The sequence below is a fragment of the Diuraphis noxia genome, unplaced genomic scaffold (assembly GCF_037042655.1).
Source record: "Diuraphis noxia isolate RWA-SAM2 unplaced genomic scaffold, SU_Dnox_SAM2 contig0002, whole genome shotgun sequence".
Classification (NCBI taxonomy): Eukaryota; Metazoa; Arthropoda; class Insecta; order Hemiptera; family Aphididae; genus Diuraphis; species Diuraphis noxia.
Window position 1 is genome coordinate 71310627 of NW_028301712.1, and position 19399 is coordinate 71330025.

General features: G+C 27.2%; 1 protein-coding gene across 2 annotated transcripts in view; it reads left to right on the top strand.

The window, feature by feature from the left end:
• Positions 1-19172, top strand: part of LOC107161886 (neurotrimin-like) — a 100565-nt gene extending 81393 nt beyond the window's left edge. The window contains exons 7-10 of one of the 2 annotated variants that reach the window (XM_089220218.1): positions 1024-1098; positions 2549-2629; positions 3638-3715; positions 18824-19172. In XM_089220218.1, coding sequence (XP_089076344.1) covers positions 1024-1098; positions 2549-2629; positions 3638-3715; positions 18824-18912 — 323 coding nt within the window. In that variant the 3' untranslated portion in view covers positions 18913-19172. The remainder of the gene's footprint in view (positions 1-1023; positions 1099-2548; positions 2630-3637; positions 3716-18823) is intronic. The other variant, XM_089220219.1, reaches the window with a different exon arrangement.
• The last annotated feature ends 227 nt before the right edge of the window (positions 19173-19399 follow it).

The window sequence follows — 19399 nt, forward strand, 5'->3', positions numbered from 1 at the left end:
GTCCTAGGAGCGAGACAGGTGGCTTGTTAATATAATTATGTATTTTTCTAAAGTAAGAAATTATTATATATCGCAAATAAAAATATATGAGTGCAAGATTGACAAGAAATAATATATTGCAAAATATACATTATAATATCCGTGAAAAATAAAAAAATTATTTACTGCAGAATTTAGGATATTAGTTTCTCATGTTTTAAGATAACATAACTAAATTATTTTATTTTATAAGGATATCATTTTTAATATAAATTATGTTTCCAAATTATATTTTATTTTATCGGTATTTGCCAATCGTACAATAAATGAAATATTACAACCTTCATAACTTTCTGCTTAAAAAATATCAAAGACTAAAGAGTACATGGAGAACGCAGTTGAATGAAAAAATAAAACACGATTTAGATATTTTATATTTTATATTGAATATAATCATAATTATTTGTAAGCTCAAGTATATACTTTCAAAATCAAATATGTGTTTGGTAACGCTAGTTCAGTGTATTTAGAGAAATTAATAAATTGCATGCCTATTTCAATATTTTGCATGAAATATTATTACTGTATGAATTGTATTTTTTGTCAACCGAATTTTCCTCAATTCTATTATAGTGTATTATGAATAAAAATATAAGATATTATATTATTATTTTGTAACTTCGAAATGAAGATTTGGTTTTGCTCACCGCAAGGTAATGTAAATCGTAATGATGATGCGCAAGTATGTGCAACCAGCTTTTTCATTGTAAATTCCATTAAAAAATTATTGTGAAAAAAAAAATACTGTCATCCAAAAAATTGTTGGGATTTACTGCTGTGACTGCGCGTCATCTTTTACGCACGTAAACTATCACACAGGCCGATGCATGTTTCATTTAGAAATTATTATCGTAACATATCTTGTATAATAATTATTATTACATTATAAAATGTGCATGGAAATAATAATAAAACAAACATTAAACGTTTCTAGCACTGTTACTCTTGTCTAACACTATATATTCTTGTCTATCTGTTGCAAAGCTTCACACCCACCCACTCTGGCACCAGAACTTCAGAGCACGGAGAACCCCTCCCCTTCTGGCATCCCAGCTTTAGGTAAGACGGATAATATCGTTTTACCCGCTTTCATTATAATAATATATATTATGATATTAGATAACATAATAAAATAACATTAATTTATCATTATGTGTATTTTGTTCTAATATAAACTATAAAATATAAAACACACATATATATATGCATCTGTAAAATATTATTTAAAGCGCCAAATATTTACTAAAGAATTAATCAGGCATGTAAACGTTATAGCTAATCGCGATCAAATCGCATTGTTTGCGTAATAGAGGAAGGAAAGTAAAAAAAAATACAAATAAAAAAAAACAAGTTAATCAACAAATCCATGAAATGTTTTAATATTTTATTCTATTAAAAAAGTTTATATTCTAGATAAAATATAATTTAATTAAAGTAAAAAAAAAATAACTTTATAATACCTATACTATATCCTAATACGACAAACTCATAATTATTGTTTTTACTATTAAATAATTAAATTCCAGCACTGTAGTGATTTGGTTAAAAAATGTCTTCATTTTTCAATATGAGAAAATTATTATTATTAGTATAGAAGCTGCATATTTTATTCTAAACAATTTAAAAAATTTAAATTAAATCATTGAGACATTTTATATGCCAACCCTCTGTATTTTACTGATATCGTCGTTTATTTTTCATTCCAACTGATGAATACCTTTAAATAAAAAATCAATGTTTGATTTCAAATTAGACATAACACAATAATAATTTAAAGTTTAAAAATAAAATTACATCTTTTGTTTGCAAAAGTATGGGGTATAATAATTAAGTTAATTAAACATTGTTAAATATGCCCTTAATTAAAGTGAAAATTAGGAATTTTATCAAGTTGGAAATTATTACTAATATTTTTATCTTTAATGAATACCTGTTCAAAGTTATATTTATGTGTTGCTTACAATAAAACAAAAAAAAGATTGGATAAAATTTAGTCATCTAAAGTCATATCTTTAAAAATGTTCTGTGAATTTATTAATAATAAAGACGAAAGCTTACGAATTAGTTTAAAATTTTATTTTCATATATTTTTACTGAAAATCGTTTTATACGAAAATTTAGGGTACCACTTAGGTTACTCATAAATTAATAATCATCAGTGATAATAATATAATATGCAGGTATTGATTTGATTTATAATAAAAATAATTTTTCCAATAATTTAAATATACTGTATAATATTATGAAAATTATACGGAACAAAATTAAAAACAAAACAAAATGTATTCTGTTGTTCAACAGGTTTCAATCGAGGTAAAAGAAAAAAAAATAAGAAAGAGGGTTAGATAAAACTATAATACACTACACCCCTCGTCTATCAAATCATATGATAGTAGTTTTCGATGTCTTAGTCTTATTTTTTTTTTTCATCTTATGCTTTTTATTTTTACTGTTTTGTCTCAATAACGTTTTGATATCAATGTTGGTTGTGTGTTTTTGAATGTTTCAGGTCCACAATGGACGACCGATGGGAGTAACGATTTAGAAAACGGTACGTCGAACAACACGAACGGAAAAGGAGGGAAAAAAGGTAATAATAAATGAAATGACTCTGAGGTGTGTGTGTGAAAATATACATACACACACATACACATTTATTATAATATATGTAATATTTGAATAGAACATACTATTTATATTATATACGTGGGACGACGCTCGCGATGTATAGCTCCCATATTCTATCGGCCGCGGTGGTGGTCGCACAGTTATATATCGGCTCGGCGACGGTTCGCTCGCGGTACACACTTTCATGCTTACGTATATATATATATATTATATTATATATACATACGGCGATATTATATTATTAAAATATATACGAGCAATATATGTATATATGCGTGTGTGTGTTAAGGGACGTACGCCAACAGATGTTGCGTTCATTATAATAGCGGTGGGAGAGAAGAAGAACAACCCTTCGGGTAAACCTTCGACATTCGATTATGGAAACACAACCCCTCCAACAAACCTCCCCTAAATATACGTGTGTATACACATATATACCTTCTTCCCTCTCAGCACCGACGCCGACGCCGCCACCGCTGCCCGCTGCCCGCTGGTGTCCTTGGCCGTTGCGTCTTGCCCTCACCCTCGAGCGACCGATCGTGGAGTTTTCAGCCGCGTCTCTGTAAGCGGCTGCGGCGACGGCAGCTCTGGTTCGACTACATCGCGGGCCCACCGAACCACGTGCGTTTAAACGTTTTGCTTTTATTGACCGCGGTAATATAATAATAATAATAATATTATATGAAATCGCTCTTTTTAAATCGGTCGTGAAACTCGACTGATGCGAAGAATTTGAACACCACATAATAAATATTTACTTTATCATAAAATGGCGGTGGAAGGTATATAATATATTATTATTATATTATATATTATATTCAGTCACACTGGAGCCGTCGTGACGTTAACGAAATGACATAGTTTTCGCGTAACATATCACATTTATGTACCTATATACTTATAATATATAAAATATACAAACATGAATCATCTAAACGTCCCGATAATGTGTTTTATTTGTTTTCGGCAGACGATAATTCCATTTTGAACGAAATCACTCGGTCCGGGCAGACGTACAGCAAACCCAACAGGCCAGATATCATCAAGAGTAAGTCGTTTTTTTATACACGCCGCATAATATTATATTATTATGCACGCCGTATGTTGTTCAATTTGGTACAAAGCGAGGCGATCATAAGTAGGTTAGGTTATGCATGAAAACCCGTATATCATATGGATATTGATGACAGTAAATTCATGCCATAGCTGTATTTTCTATGACAGTGGTTGGGGCGTTTCGTTGGTCGAGGTTGGGTGGGAGAGATGCTTTCAACAATATTGTAATAATTGTTCTCCGAAATGTTGTCACTTTTAACGAGTATTATTATTTTAGGTATATTTAAATTTTTTCAGAACCAATAGTTTTCATCTATTTTAAATTAAATTTTTATAAAAATATTTTTAGGATATGTTTCGACTCGTTTCATCTCGGAAACAAAAACATTTTATTCCGTTAAAGCCTTCAAAGGTTTTCAATAAAAATTTTTAATTTTTACTTTGGTAGAAACTTTATATTATTATTAAATGTAATTTATAAGTATTCGTAATAAGCCATGATTATAAATAGTAATTATTTATTGATTATTAACAATGGTTCAAATATTTAAATTGAATTAGAAATCGTAATATATAAGTTAGCTTTCTGGCTTATGCTTAAATAAAAGCCATGGTAACACATGAAAACTAAGTTTCTTCTATATGTAAAATGTTATATTATATTATATTGTATACTTTCAAACGTTAATATAATCTATTTAAAAATTAAAAATTATAATAATAAGTAATAAAATATCATGTTATGTTTAATCATCCTATGACGATAATATGCAAAGTCCGCGTTGAAAGGATAATTGTCTTTTTGAGACAACACATCCCGAATTTCAGTGGATAATCGTATTATTTTCTACGTTTTCTCATCGTACCCAATTACGACAATGGTCATAATATGTATTAATATGCAAAGTCGAAATGTAATTAATGTTTTACGCCTTTTGTTCGTATACGTTGCAGTGATATGCATGATTTACTCTATGAGTTCACTAAATATCTTTCTAATGTGTTAAAATATATTATGTGAGTACATAAAGCCGCAGTTCCTTAAATATATTTCGTATTATATGACCATAATATAAAATATTAAATAGGTACCTACATTTAAAAAAAATTTGCTTTGTACCAACCAGTTATTAAAACTGTTAAATTATTCAAGTTTTAAATATGTTTAACGTTTAATTATAATAAATGTATATATAGTTGATAAATATTTTGTAAACAAAATTTAAAATACTTCAATTGTTGAATTCAAATGTATAAATATTCAATAAATCAAAAAAGGAGATAAAAAAATTATTAAATTAACTACCTGCAGATATTCATATTACTTAGATTGGTAATACGCGTACAGACCTTTATAAATTAAAATATAAAATAATTTATATTGTTTCATGTCATTTTTTACCCAAAATTGTTATGCATTATATATCACAAACCACTCGTATTGTTGTGAAGCAATGAATTTATAATAATATCATTTCTCCCCTCATGGGACAAGATAATAAAATAAAAATGTGAAATCGTAAAATCGTAAAATCGTAAAATAATATAATTAAGAATCATTTATTATAATTAATATCAAACGACAAAACACATTAATAAGGTAAATATAATTCATAAGTTTATGTCAGTATTTAATTAATGAACGATAACATAAAAAAAAAAAAAACCGTTAGTTAATCTGCTACATAGTAGATATTGAGTGTAAGCACCTACGTCTTCATTCAGTAGTTTACTGTTATGGATGTGAAAAATTTCATTATAATTATATTTTGATGATAAATTATTGCATTTTATAATTTTATATGAAACAGGGGTTTAAGTTGGTAGATGGCTCATTTCATTGGTACTGGTAATTTATTTTCTATTATTAAAAGGTACTACTATGGTATGTCTATGATAGGTTGAACTAAACTTTGAATTTGGATCTATTTAGAAATTTTAAAAGATAAAAATTGAAAATTCCAAAAACCTTCAAAATAATCTAGAAAAAAAATTAAGGATAACGAAGGTTTTTATGTAAAATCAGATTTCAACCAAGTTTTAAGTTTTTTTTATATGAAAACGAACAATTCAAGATACTTGAATTTTTCAAGAAACTTGTACATACAATTTTTTTTTTTGAACTATTTATATTTGACATTTTTTATTTTTAAATGTATCTTCTATAAATGCATATTAACAATATTCTTCAGTCAAAAAGTTTGAAAATTTCTTGTAGGTTTTTATTATTGCCAATTAAAAGTATTAAAGGTACCTACATAACTAAGACCTTAATTATTTCAAGTTAACATTTAAAAAAAAAAAGCCAAAATTACGAAAAATGTTCAAAATACATACATTGTTAAATTTGTATATAGCTATGAAAAATGTTTTATAAGATTTCTTATGTATATACTGAAATCAAATAATCTAAAAAATAAATAAACTAATATATAAACTTGATTTTTTTTTTTAAGAATATTTTTAAATTTTAGACGAAATTTGATAACTTTTAAACCAAGAATAATATAATAGTTTTTTTGTATTCAAGATAATTTTTGTCTAGGGATTTGCAACTACCATGTCCATTAACAATTAAATTATATTTTATGCTATTGTCTGTTTATAGATCATGCCATATTACTAAAAATAAGATATATTATCACAGTAGTTAATAACAATATACGCATAAATATTTATGATTTATTTGATAATAGTCAATAATCTGATAGATCGTCTCTGCTAAGAATCATTTTTCGTAAGCAATGACTTTTAACTGAAATTAAATTTAACACATTCACTGCAGTGACGTCAATAACGAATTATACTACTATACTGCAGAGTTGTTTCCAACTTACCCATTTTTTTTTATGTCATCGAATGTGCATAGGTACCACATAATATTATCTATAATCGATTTAGTTAATTATTATAAATAGTATAAATATACCATTCCTAGCACACTCTCCTCCACATCAGAAAAACATTAAAAAAAATACAATGTACAAAAGGATCACAAATTAAATTAACATCAGAAAAGATCCTAAAAGGAAACAATGTACAAAAAGATTACAAACTAAATTGTTATTAATAATTTCAAAATATTTCAAAAAATAATCATTTCTATAATACTCTAAAAATATTTGAAATTGAGTTTACATTATGAAGTTAGGAGGGGGGGACTTAAAAAGAATAAAAATTATAAATGTTTAGTGCTAAAATGAACTTTCTATCTAGATAATCAAGAAAAAATTCGAGCCATACTCTCAACTAATCTAAAAAATATTTTTTATAACAATTTTGCTATAGGTTTTTAAAAGTTATACAATTTTTAAAATACAAAATAGAGATTCTATTACTATTGAGTTGTCGAAAAATGTTAAGCTGTTGAACTAATGCCATAGATTTTGTGTTGAGCTGTTTAAAAGTGTTTGAGCTGTAAAATATATGTCATAGATTTTGCAGTTGAATTTAACATCTCCTAACTTAAGATTGCTGGAAAACTTGAAAGTTATAGTATAGTAAGCTTATAAGAATAGACGAGAGATTATAACATTAATTTATTTATTAGTTTATTTCTGAAAAAAATTATAAATTATTTATACAACGATATAAATATTTTATATAATAAAAATAAAAACAAAAATTGAGTTTGTTTTAATAATATATTATTATTATTATTATTATTATTATTATTATTATTATTATTATTATTATTATTATACCAGCTGAACCCGCGCACTTCGTATCTCGTTAAAAATCCTACCTCGTATATGTCTCAAACTGTATGTTAAATTCGTTACCTGTGATTATGCTAGCAATATATTTTTATACAAATAGATCGATAACGATTAAAATATACTAAGCAATAATCTTACCACGACGATATTCAATTTAGTTTATCATTATGTAATTTCATTCGTTTTATCGTGAAAAGTTTGACAATTTAAAAATTCAATTGAATGATATTTAGACGTATAACTTTTTAACTTAGCCTATCTTCCACCAGTAGATTTAATACATATTTTTACCAAATTGTGTTGCAATCGGTCCAGCCGTTTAGGAATTTATGTAATTCTGGCGATTTTACTTTTCCACCAGCACAGCACGTACCTGGTGTCTCATTCTTAATTTTGAATGCTCTACAATATATTATGCATTTTTTATCAATTTTTCCAATAACCTCGCTTGGATGAATATTGTAATTATAATTATACCAAATTTCGTCGCAATCGGTCCGCCGATTGGAATTTGAATGCGTAAAGGATAAACCCATACATCCATTTTTATAGATATAGTTTGAGTAATAAAAGAGGTAGGAATTTTAACGGGTTACGAAGTACATGGGTTCAGCTAGTCTTGAGTATATATATATATATAAATATAATGATATTATAATGATATGATAGTTCTAATAACGTTACATTATTAAAATCTGACCTGTTCATTGGTTGGTGAACTCTGTTTCTGTTATTTTTAAATGAAAAATAAAACTTAGTATATAATAAGTAAAATAAAAAGAAGGTATTATAATATTTAAAAGATTTAAAAATTCTCAGACGAATATTCCCCTCCGCGAACTGCTCAATAATATTACATAAAGAAAACTTGTTTAATGTAATTAAATAAATAAACAATTAAAATGGAAATTCTTAAAACACTTTTAAATAAAAACGGCAGGAATTTAAAATTTGTTAAGTTTTGTGATTTGGAAATTTGAAAAAAAAACCAAGCATCTTTTTTTAAATTTATCAAAACTAAATATGGTGAAAAATTGACTGTTATTTTAGATAATAAAATAAAATTAGTTCTACCCAATAGACTTGCTAAATTATCAAAAAAAAAATGTTCAAGATCTTAACTTAGAACCTGATTACTTTTTTATTTACAACGGAATAGAGAAATTATAATATGGTTACAAAAAGCGTTTGAAAAATTGTTGTAATTAATTTGAATGATATTAATTTAATTTTTATGATCATACCTAGGTATAATGTATAAAAATTATACGCAAAAATATATTTATAAAAAACATATTGTATACATTTATTAAGGGATGAGGAAAAAAGAAGGGAGACACTAACTATTCTACATGAGATGGAATAGTAAAATTTAAAATAATATTATTTGTTATATTATTAATTTGTTCAAGTATTTCATTCTATCGTTATTCAAGCTTGAAATGTCCATGAAATAAATTATATGTATCTATGGAATTTTAATACGTTTAAGCTTCTGTAAGGAAAACTGATGTAAAATGTTGTATACAATTTTTAACACTAATTTTTTAAATATATATTTTATGCATTTTAACATGCAAATAATTTACAAAATGTTGTTATTTTAATAACTTTGACAAAAACATATATCCCTTTAAATAATTTAAAATAAGTTTTAATATGTTTTAAATGTCATTGTGTGTGATATTAAAAATTTTTGTAGAGCCTAGGAATGAGAATACATATTCATATATCACTTACAAAAAATTTGTGACTTGATGCTTTTTCTATTTCTGTAATTTTCAACTCAAAAATATTAGAAAGCCACCTAAAAGTTAAAGATTAAAGCATTTTCTCGGCTCCAAAAAGTAATAACAGACAAAAAACGACTTCTATGTATACCCGATATTGATAATAATATATAACAGCCAATATATAAAAATGAATGGATTATAATAATTTATTATCATGAACATTTTTAATCACTAAATACCCCCAGCTTTGGTCTCAACTCTTAATACATCAAAAAATTATACATTTTAAGATATTCGATAGTATTTTTCAGCTAAAATGTTTCTCAGGGGTAATCTGTGGACAATTATTTGAGTAAGTTAGGGTTACTATTTTGCCAAGAGATTAATGATCCTTCCTCTTAAACGGTTTAGTCGGAAACCCACAGATAATAGTATTTTGATTTCTGTCAACTTTGCAAAGTACACTATAAATAGGTAACACACTTAATCTATCAATAACTCGGAACAATTATTATTTCTATGGTCGGTCAAATTATATTATACCAATACAAATGCCTTTTAAAATCAAATATTTAGGACTTCTAAAATGTGACTGTAATACTTTTTATTAGCATGAATCATTTATAATATTTTAATGATTTACATTAAAACAACATTGTATACTAGCTATATTTAAAGTTTAGTTCAAAAATTAGTTCAAATTCTGAGAATAGTTAAAAACTATTACTTCAATTTAAATTATTCTTACAGTTTATTTAATTAATTATATATTCGTAGCGAAGGAATGAATATATGAGTTTTCTATCCATGTTTATTTTTTTATTTTATTAAATATTCTTTTTTTGGAGGGGTTACAGATCTTGCAAATCTTAAACCGTTTCAATATTTAGGTCATCAGTTTATTAATGAGGTCAGTTTTAAGTTTTTTCTGTTATTCCTTCTTATACATTTTATTATATATTATAAACGAATTTATTTATTAGCTGTTTCTCAGCGTATTTACATTTTTTTCCCAGATTTTATTTTATAAATGAAAATATTTAGCTAACTCAATTTTTAATACATCTAAATGTCGAATAGGTAACAAAACGAAGAGTATTATTTAATTGTAGAATTTTAAGTGCAATTATCATGTGTTACAACTTAAAATTTTTAATTAATATTGTCAAAATATTTGGTGTTATTGATTGTTATTGACACAATTAAATAAATAAATTAAAAAAAAATTTTTTTGTGTTCAATATGATATATTAGTATTATATTATTATACGTATTTCAGATCCAAAATATAATATTAAAATAAAAAATAAATAGTTTTTAATACTAAAATTCAAATCTAAAGTTATTTTATATTAAAGAAAAATAGGAATTGGTAAGTACCTTCCTATATTTTGCTTTTATAAACGTTTCAAATGCAATAAAATGACCTTCCGAGAACTTAAAAATATTTGGATTACCTTTTTTAATATTGCATGTTTGACATATTTTAGTTTATAAAACTACAACGAATAAATATACATCTATATTAATTTTTTATATACAAATTAAGATTTATTCCCTTGAACAATAAAACGAATAATTAAATCAATTAATAAACCATAATCTTTGTTATTACTAATAGGTCATTATTATGCTTTTAAAAATATTTAATTTGAAATTTGTTTAATTTTTAAGCTGCTTCTGTTATATATCGTTTAATATCGTAGGAGAATGAATTATATGGTTACTAAAGTATACGACTAATACAAAATATTTAGTTCAGATTGTTTATCATTAGAAAGATTATAAGAAAGATTTTTTTTTTTTTTTAAAGCCGTTTTAAAAATCAAAGCTATATCTGTGAAAAACTGTAGTTTCTATTACTACAATATTTTATAACAAATTTGATTTTGTAGTACATTAAATTAATAATTGTAAAGACTTATTCAAATTTTTATAAATTATAAATATAAATAAAATACACCTTATATTACATTATATATTTTATGCGAACGTGATATCGTTTTTAATCGTTGAAATCTACATTAGGTGATGCATTTAAACATTTATAAAAACGATTTTTAAATTAAAAATAGGTATCTATATTTGTGTTTTATATATTAAATTAAATATTATTTAATAATATATTATCTTCTAAATATACAATTAAGTTATAATAATTTAGTAGATCTAAAAAAGTGAAATGAAGTCATCAACTAATTCATAATATTATATTATTATTATTATTTACCGGTCGTTTTAATTTAGGAAAGGAGAACAATATTTATCTTAGTTTTGTGTTTTTGAATAATGCAAAATATATAATTGTCGAAACAAAATAAAACTCGAGCGAAAAACAATTTTCATTAAACCTGTTGAATGTGTGCTGTCATCGCGACTCCAACTATTCAAAGTACAATCGTTGGTTTCTGTATACATATACATAAAGTATACAATTAATAGCCATCATAATTTTATTTTCAGAAGATATATTTTTTTTTTTTAACCAGAAACAGAGTATGAATTTGTTTTCATATCTTGTTTAAAACAACTCCGAAGTGCGACTACGCCTGGGAATAATAATAAGATGCCTAATTTGTAAAAGTTCCGTCGAAATCCACATGGCTAATAAAGCAGCTGTGGGTGTGTGAAAAGCTAGGAAAGCTAGGAAAACGAATTACATCCGCTGAGACACGTGCGCGAATTCGTATCAATTTCCCGGGAAGTCAACCGCGGACTTCCAGTTTCCGGTCGCGCGTATATCCGATATAATGGATCACGCACACGCCGCGATACGTGTAATATGTATATGATACATAACAAATTGTCGACATATTACGTTACACGCGTTAATCTGTGGCCAAAAGCTTACCCCACTTACCGTCACTCTCCATTCATCAGGTATAGATATAATATATTATGAATGCGTGCTGCAGCTCACGTGCATCGAGTTGGAAAAAAATCTGCGTAGGTGTACGCAATAAAAATATTGTTGATGCAATAAAAACGTATTTATCTCCCAATGTAAGACCCCCTACAAATACCATCCCCTCCACACTAAAAAAAAAAAAAAATTAAATCGTTTTAATATTATAGCGTTACCATAATATACAAAGCGAAAAACTACTCACGTATAGTAGATTCACTCATTTTGTCCTAACGATTGATGGTTATCAATATTTTACGAGTCCATTAAATATGCGTTCAGATAACCTAAAAAGTCCAATGACATATAAACCAGAAGTGAACTCAAAATCAATTAATACAATAATTTAAAATTTTGATTGCGTTTACCAAAGAGTATTAGTTTTATTATTAGTAGTTCATCAGTTTTAAAAAGGAACTGTAATATTATTACCGCAGTAATGTCAGTTTATTCCCTATTATTGTCGAGATTTAAAAATGTAGATATTTTTAATTAATGAGCGTATAATATACAACATATCATTATTAATAGTCCAAAAAAGTTGAATGAAATTTAATGATACACTGACACACTGAAATATCGGGACAAAATATTAATATGATGACGAGACCGCTTAAACTTGAATGTTTGCTTATTTACAATGGATCATAATTCTACATCTGTCCAGTAGTATTTGATATAACATAACATAAAATAACTCACCCCTCCTCCGCGCTCTTATACTATGTAACCCCGCTGTAATGGTTTCAAGTCCCAGCTCAGAGACGTTTTCAATTATTATTTTAACCCGACATCACTACCTATATTGGGTGGAATTGGAGTACCTAAATCATATCGACTGCGAGGCTTTTTGTATAACTTATTTTTACAGAATTTGGCATCGTCTAGTCTAACCTAACCAGCGTACTAAAGCGAACTTAGAAGTCGAGTACACGATCACATAATACCTACGCGAACCCGATCAGCAAAGAACGCGCGTCGAAATAACATTTTTTGTTGGGATCAGTAATTTGTCATGTTTGTGGTGGGGTGGGGAGGGGATTGGTGAGGATGAATTAATATTCATTATATATTTTACCCATTACCCCAGCCAAAAAAAAAATTGTATTTATCATAAGCATTTCGTTTCAGTGCAATAAATGTATTATGTAGTATGTAAGCACAATATGACACAAAAATAACAAATAATTGAAGAATATTAATATTACAAATACTTTAATGCTTGTATTATAATGCTTTGTATAGCTAATATAAGGGGACTAGGTTTTTTTCTTTTACTTTAATTATAGACTGTATTAAATATATTGTACAACAATATGTATAGTTAAAACACTATATAAATGTAATTAACAAGTCTTTTTTTCTAAAAAAAAAAAAAGGTCACGGGAGTAGATACGACACCCAAATCCCCCAATCCCTGTAATTATGCCACTGGTCGGGATTTGAAGGGTTTGACGGCAAGTTCACGCCGACTGATTTGAAAGGCGCGAGACAACTGCTGTAGGGGACTTACACAGTATTGCAAATCTTCTCTATAACGAATCAATCACGACACACACACACACACACACACACACTGATACTAATCTCGAAGAGGAAACCCTGGCAACAATGTCGTGCGACGACGACAGGTTTCGCCGGAGAATAATAATATGCTACGATAATATGCTAATCCAATATTATGACGATAATGCCGATGCATATGCCTCCGGCAGGTATTATAATATTTACGCATTATACGCATTGTAATTTGCAATAATATAACAATCATCTAAACTGCACAATTGCGGCGGATAACATAACGAACTGGCCCAGCTTGCGAAGACGTCATATTATTAGCCTTATTATTATATTGTAGTAGCGATGTGGGTATAATATAATATGCGTGGTACTTATTATTACATTATAATATTTCAAGTGCATATTTTAAATGGGGAAAAAACCCTCAGAGTTCTGACTAGATCATGTCTGATTAGATGTAAATATTACCTATATGGCTATATAAATATGTGGGGGCTTTAACTAGTTAAAAAGTTAAAGTTAAGTTAAAAAAGTTATTATTTTTATTTTTTAAATTAACTATTTTCAATCGACTTATGAACTTAACTATCTAGTTTAATTGACAGTTGAAACAACTAAGTTTTTTTCGGTCGATTTAAAAATAATCCATCAAGTTAAAACATTTTGAAATTTTTTGCTTACTCGTATATACGTAAATATTAATATAAAAATAATTCAGTACTATAATAACACAAACATTTATTTTTTATTTTTATTTTTGATAAAATAGTTTTGTAAATTTATATATTTTATCGGATTAGATAACAATAAAGTCACTATATTTATGTGATTTACATACTAACTTCAAAATACAAATTGACTTTTTTTTTAAATGAATCAATAAGTTAATATTTTTTTCCATATAAACTCGTCGAATTAAATTTATAATTTGTCAACTGTTAACTTTTAACTCAACGATCAGGACGTGTCCTCTTAACTTAACATCATAACTCGATTTAACTATTTTCATTAATTTGCCCACCTTTGGCTGTTCACATATACGAGCATATATATATATATATATATATTCGTATATAGGAGCATCGCATCAAACAACATTCGTTGAAAACCGGATCACGCGACGTGACAACTGCACAGCTGACTCGAGTTTATTGACACGATAAGTGCAAAACAAACACCGTTGTGTTTCAAGCTGCATAAATAATAAACATTAAACCGTTGATTTTTATGTAGTTTATCGGTGTACAATGTACATAATGCACTCGAATCAGCAAAGCTGCATAAGTATAATATTTAGTATAATAAACGCTACCTATAGATAGATAGGTACCTATAAAATATATATGTGAACAATGAACGCCTATACCGACATATTTACGTTACGTTTCTCCGCGTGCATTTCATTCATCTATTTCCACGTTAATTTATTAATCATAAACTGACTCGCAAACCTATTATTCTACATCAATGAGGTGAATGTGATGTTTGTAGTATACATATTATTATATTATTATAATATAGGCGCATATAAGTATATACACCGCGTATTTCATGTGCATATATAGAATATAAATTGTTATTATGCAAGCCCCGCGTATCCCATGTGATGGCCGCAGAATAATGTTCACTATATACTCAATAAAATAGATAACAAAAACGTTTTGCATTTTCCTTTCTATGTATATTTATATTATACTATATGTTATACATATACATACCTACTGTATATACTCAATAGTATTATAGTGGACTCGATGTGAATACCGTTTTAATGATAAATAAATATTTATCGCATATATTATTATAATAATATGATTATATTATTATATTATAGTAATATTATGTTCGTTCGTACACGGTGGCGTCCAGGGATTAATCAAAAATTATATATATATATATTTATTTATGTATGCGCACCACATGTACATAATAATTTATAATTCCAATCAAAACATTAAGCTTAATCCATAATAACAAAAGCTATATACGAAAGACCTTATAACCACTATATGGTGTTCCATCTAACTTTCCACTCCGATTTTCCAATCCCCAGTATCAAACAAACAGCCGTCTATTCCTATACTACCCGTTGACTTTATTCAAATCCAATACAATCCCTCTTTATTGTAATATCCACTGAAAGTCTTCCAGAAACTTCTAGAAACGTCTTAAGACACAAATACAAATACAAACATTTAATATTTATCGTCGCATTCATACAATAAATGAGATATTTACAACGATTAACCAAGTAAACAGCGTGTACCTTTATTTGAAATTCATAAAATGATTTATTTTCATAAGATAAACGAATTTTACTTTCAAACATTCGTCTAAATACATGGTAATAATTTTAAGTCGTAATAAACACGCACACTTACGCGTTCTCGATAATATCAAATTTATGATGTACAATCTTTCGCATACATATTATAGCCGTACAATTATTTCGCAGCACATTTTAAACAATCGTATCATTTATTTTATATATTTTAAAATCGTGGATAATAAACCCAAGGTAGTTTAAATATAACTTATAATGACAAGTTTATAATACATATATCATTTTTTTTATAGATCAGTCTGTATAAATCTATCAATTTTTTTAATTTTAATATAATAACGTTTAACGAGTTTACCTAACTGAATGTAGATATTATGGGATAATTTTAAAATTTATTGAAATCTATAACGGTAAATAATAATAATATGTATTATATTAAATTTTATTTAGATTTCAAATAGTAATTTAAAAACTAGGGAACTCACTCTGCTATAAACTTGTAAGTTTTGAGTCTATCTGGCAAATGTTCACCGTGTAAAGGCCACTGTAATAATTCATTTTTAACTCAATCGTCATATATGCGTATATTAAGTTTGTAATTAGCTTACAAAAAAATAAAGTTACTGTGGTTCTTTATCTATTTCAATAGATGCCTTAAAGTGTTTACAGAATAAAAAAGAAAAATAAATAAACATAATTGTAAAACCAATACATTCCTCGCTCCGCTCAGAATCTAAAATTTCCACGAATAACATGTGTTGAGTAATGTTTATAATAATTTTGTCAATTGATGACGAGTATACATTTTTTTATGATACCATAATATAATCGTTATTCTATTGAATACTACAAAAAATGTTAAATTAATTTTCATTAATTTTTATCTTTATTTTTAATCAAGAAAATTGAAAGTTTTGGAAACAAATCACAGTCAATTTAAATGCAACTTTAATAATACAAACAAAATAAAAATAATACTTCATTGCTTTACCTGTCAAAAGGGGTTACGATCAAATCTAATTTATGTATCTTTTCGTACCTATATTATATAATACTATACTTATACATCATTTGCGCTGCACATCTATCAAATCGATCAATAAAAATAAGACCATTTATTGTCAGTCGGAAAGGAAAAAAATAGTAATAATAATAATAATATTGTTTCCAAGTAATATAATCTTTGAGGGGACACACATGGACACATTGATATATACGCCAAACTGACCCAGAACTTTGTAATTCGAGGAGTTTATAAACCCTCTAAATCCGTCCGACATTTTCGTATAATAGACAGTCTCTTGACGAGATTTATACAGTGAAACACTTCATAAAAAGTTGAACTCCTCAAAAGAGTTTGCCACGACGTGTTACGTTGACTTTTATTCGTTTATCATTATTCTGACAAACCGGCTCGAGAAAATAATCACATTTCAACCGTTAGAGTACCTACGACTTGTTGATTACTGTCGATACTTATATCGCCCTGCGATTGGCTCTGTGAGTTTATCGATACAAAATGCCACACATTACACACATGTGATACCAATGTAATATTTATTCATACACGTATTATCATTTATTTTTAAAGCTTACAAAATTATTGGTTGTGATTGATATCATATACAATAATATAAGAGTTACAGTTTGCTAGTTTTTTGACATAATAATATTATATTTAATACGTCGTATATCATTACATTAAAACAATGTATGAATGAAATTATCCACTGATGAAATCAAGTGGTACAATTTTTAGATGATGAAATTTTCAGAATTAAAATAATAATGTTGTTTCTGCTGTTGTCCTGGTCAAGACTAAATAATATTCCTTGCTGACTTGCTGTAATAATAAGTCGTCTGTGGTTTTATTTTTTGTAATTTGTTCGGATGTCCGTGTAAAAATTAAAATTATATTAGGATAAGGATGTGTAGGAAAAATGCTACGATAGTTCTTAGACGCAGCACTTATCTCATTTGATTCACACAAGAACCAAATCGTGTGGCAATCAAATCTACCTAAGTAAGATATTTTGTGTATATTAATCATTACCTTTCAACGTCTAAGGTCTGAGCTATATAATATAACGGTCGGTGACGGAAGTATAAATAATTGAAGTGTCATTATTATTATAATTATTATTATTACACTGTGGTGCCTACTGAATATAATCTATATCGTAATCATTGTCTCCAAACAAACGCTTATACTATTTACCGTTCAAAATTTATCAATTTTAAATACTTCACTATTCCATTAAAAGACCAAACGACATAATTAATATTATGATTATATTTTGAAATGATCGTGTTTGATCATAACACTGCAGTTTGCTATACACACGTAATAAAATATTATTATGTCATTGTCATTATACGCATGTTTTTTGATCTCGTTATTTAAATAATATTGTCATTAAAAAAAAAAAAAAAAAAAAAATGCGGTATATGATGAGTACAAAATATAATTATTTCTCTGTTATTTTTACATAACATAAATAAACACTACGGTCCTATATGACGTTATTTTTATATGCATAGATTATATTATGCGGTAATAGTAATGTATTTTACGTTATGTTTTATACAAATTATATTATACAAAACACATCACACAAATACGTTTGTTCCTTGTCGACGATAATAAAATAACAATAATATGATCTGTAGCATCGAATAATAATACGATATATTATATACATTCCAAAATCTCGATGCGTTCGTAATTTATTATTATTATTTGTTTGCCTTATATATTTGGCCGCAAGGAATATGACAGATTTTGTAATCGTCGCGGAATAAATCGATATTGCGTGTCATGTCTTTGTGCTCTGTAAATTGTATAATATATATATATTATATAAGAATTGAGAATATAATAATACAGAAGGAAACGTGATCAGAGTACTAATTCGTTTTTGCGATATTTTTTTTCCAGATTCGACACCAAGACTGATTCCGACCGTCACCGTGCTGGTCTTGATGGCCGTTGTCCAACTGTTGTCCGTGCGACGGCGAATGATGTAAAATATGGTTTTCACACATTTTTGAAAAACCAAAATTATTAACGTAAAAAAAAATAACAGAATAAAATAATCCAAACAAATATTATTATTAATAAGCTCAACTTCCTCGTCCACTTCTTCCTCATCACGTATTATTATTGTTATTATAATTATAACATGTAATATACACCCTCCAGGCGGACAGCCCCTCCCACCCGTTTCGAACTGTTTACCCATTGCTATACGCATCCAATCCGATGGAACAAACAAGAAGACTAACTACCCTTTCACCATCGTTCCCTGAAATAAACTTTGCCTCACGAGGATTGATGCCACTCATCACGATCTGCAGTCTGAAGCATAGCCCTCGGACACCCATTATAGAAGACGAATGCAGTCATCCGTCGTGGAATCATGGATCATGTATTTTTACATAATTATTACTATTATTACATATTTATTATTATTATGATCACCACATTATGATTATTATGGTGGTATATAAACCT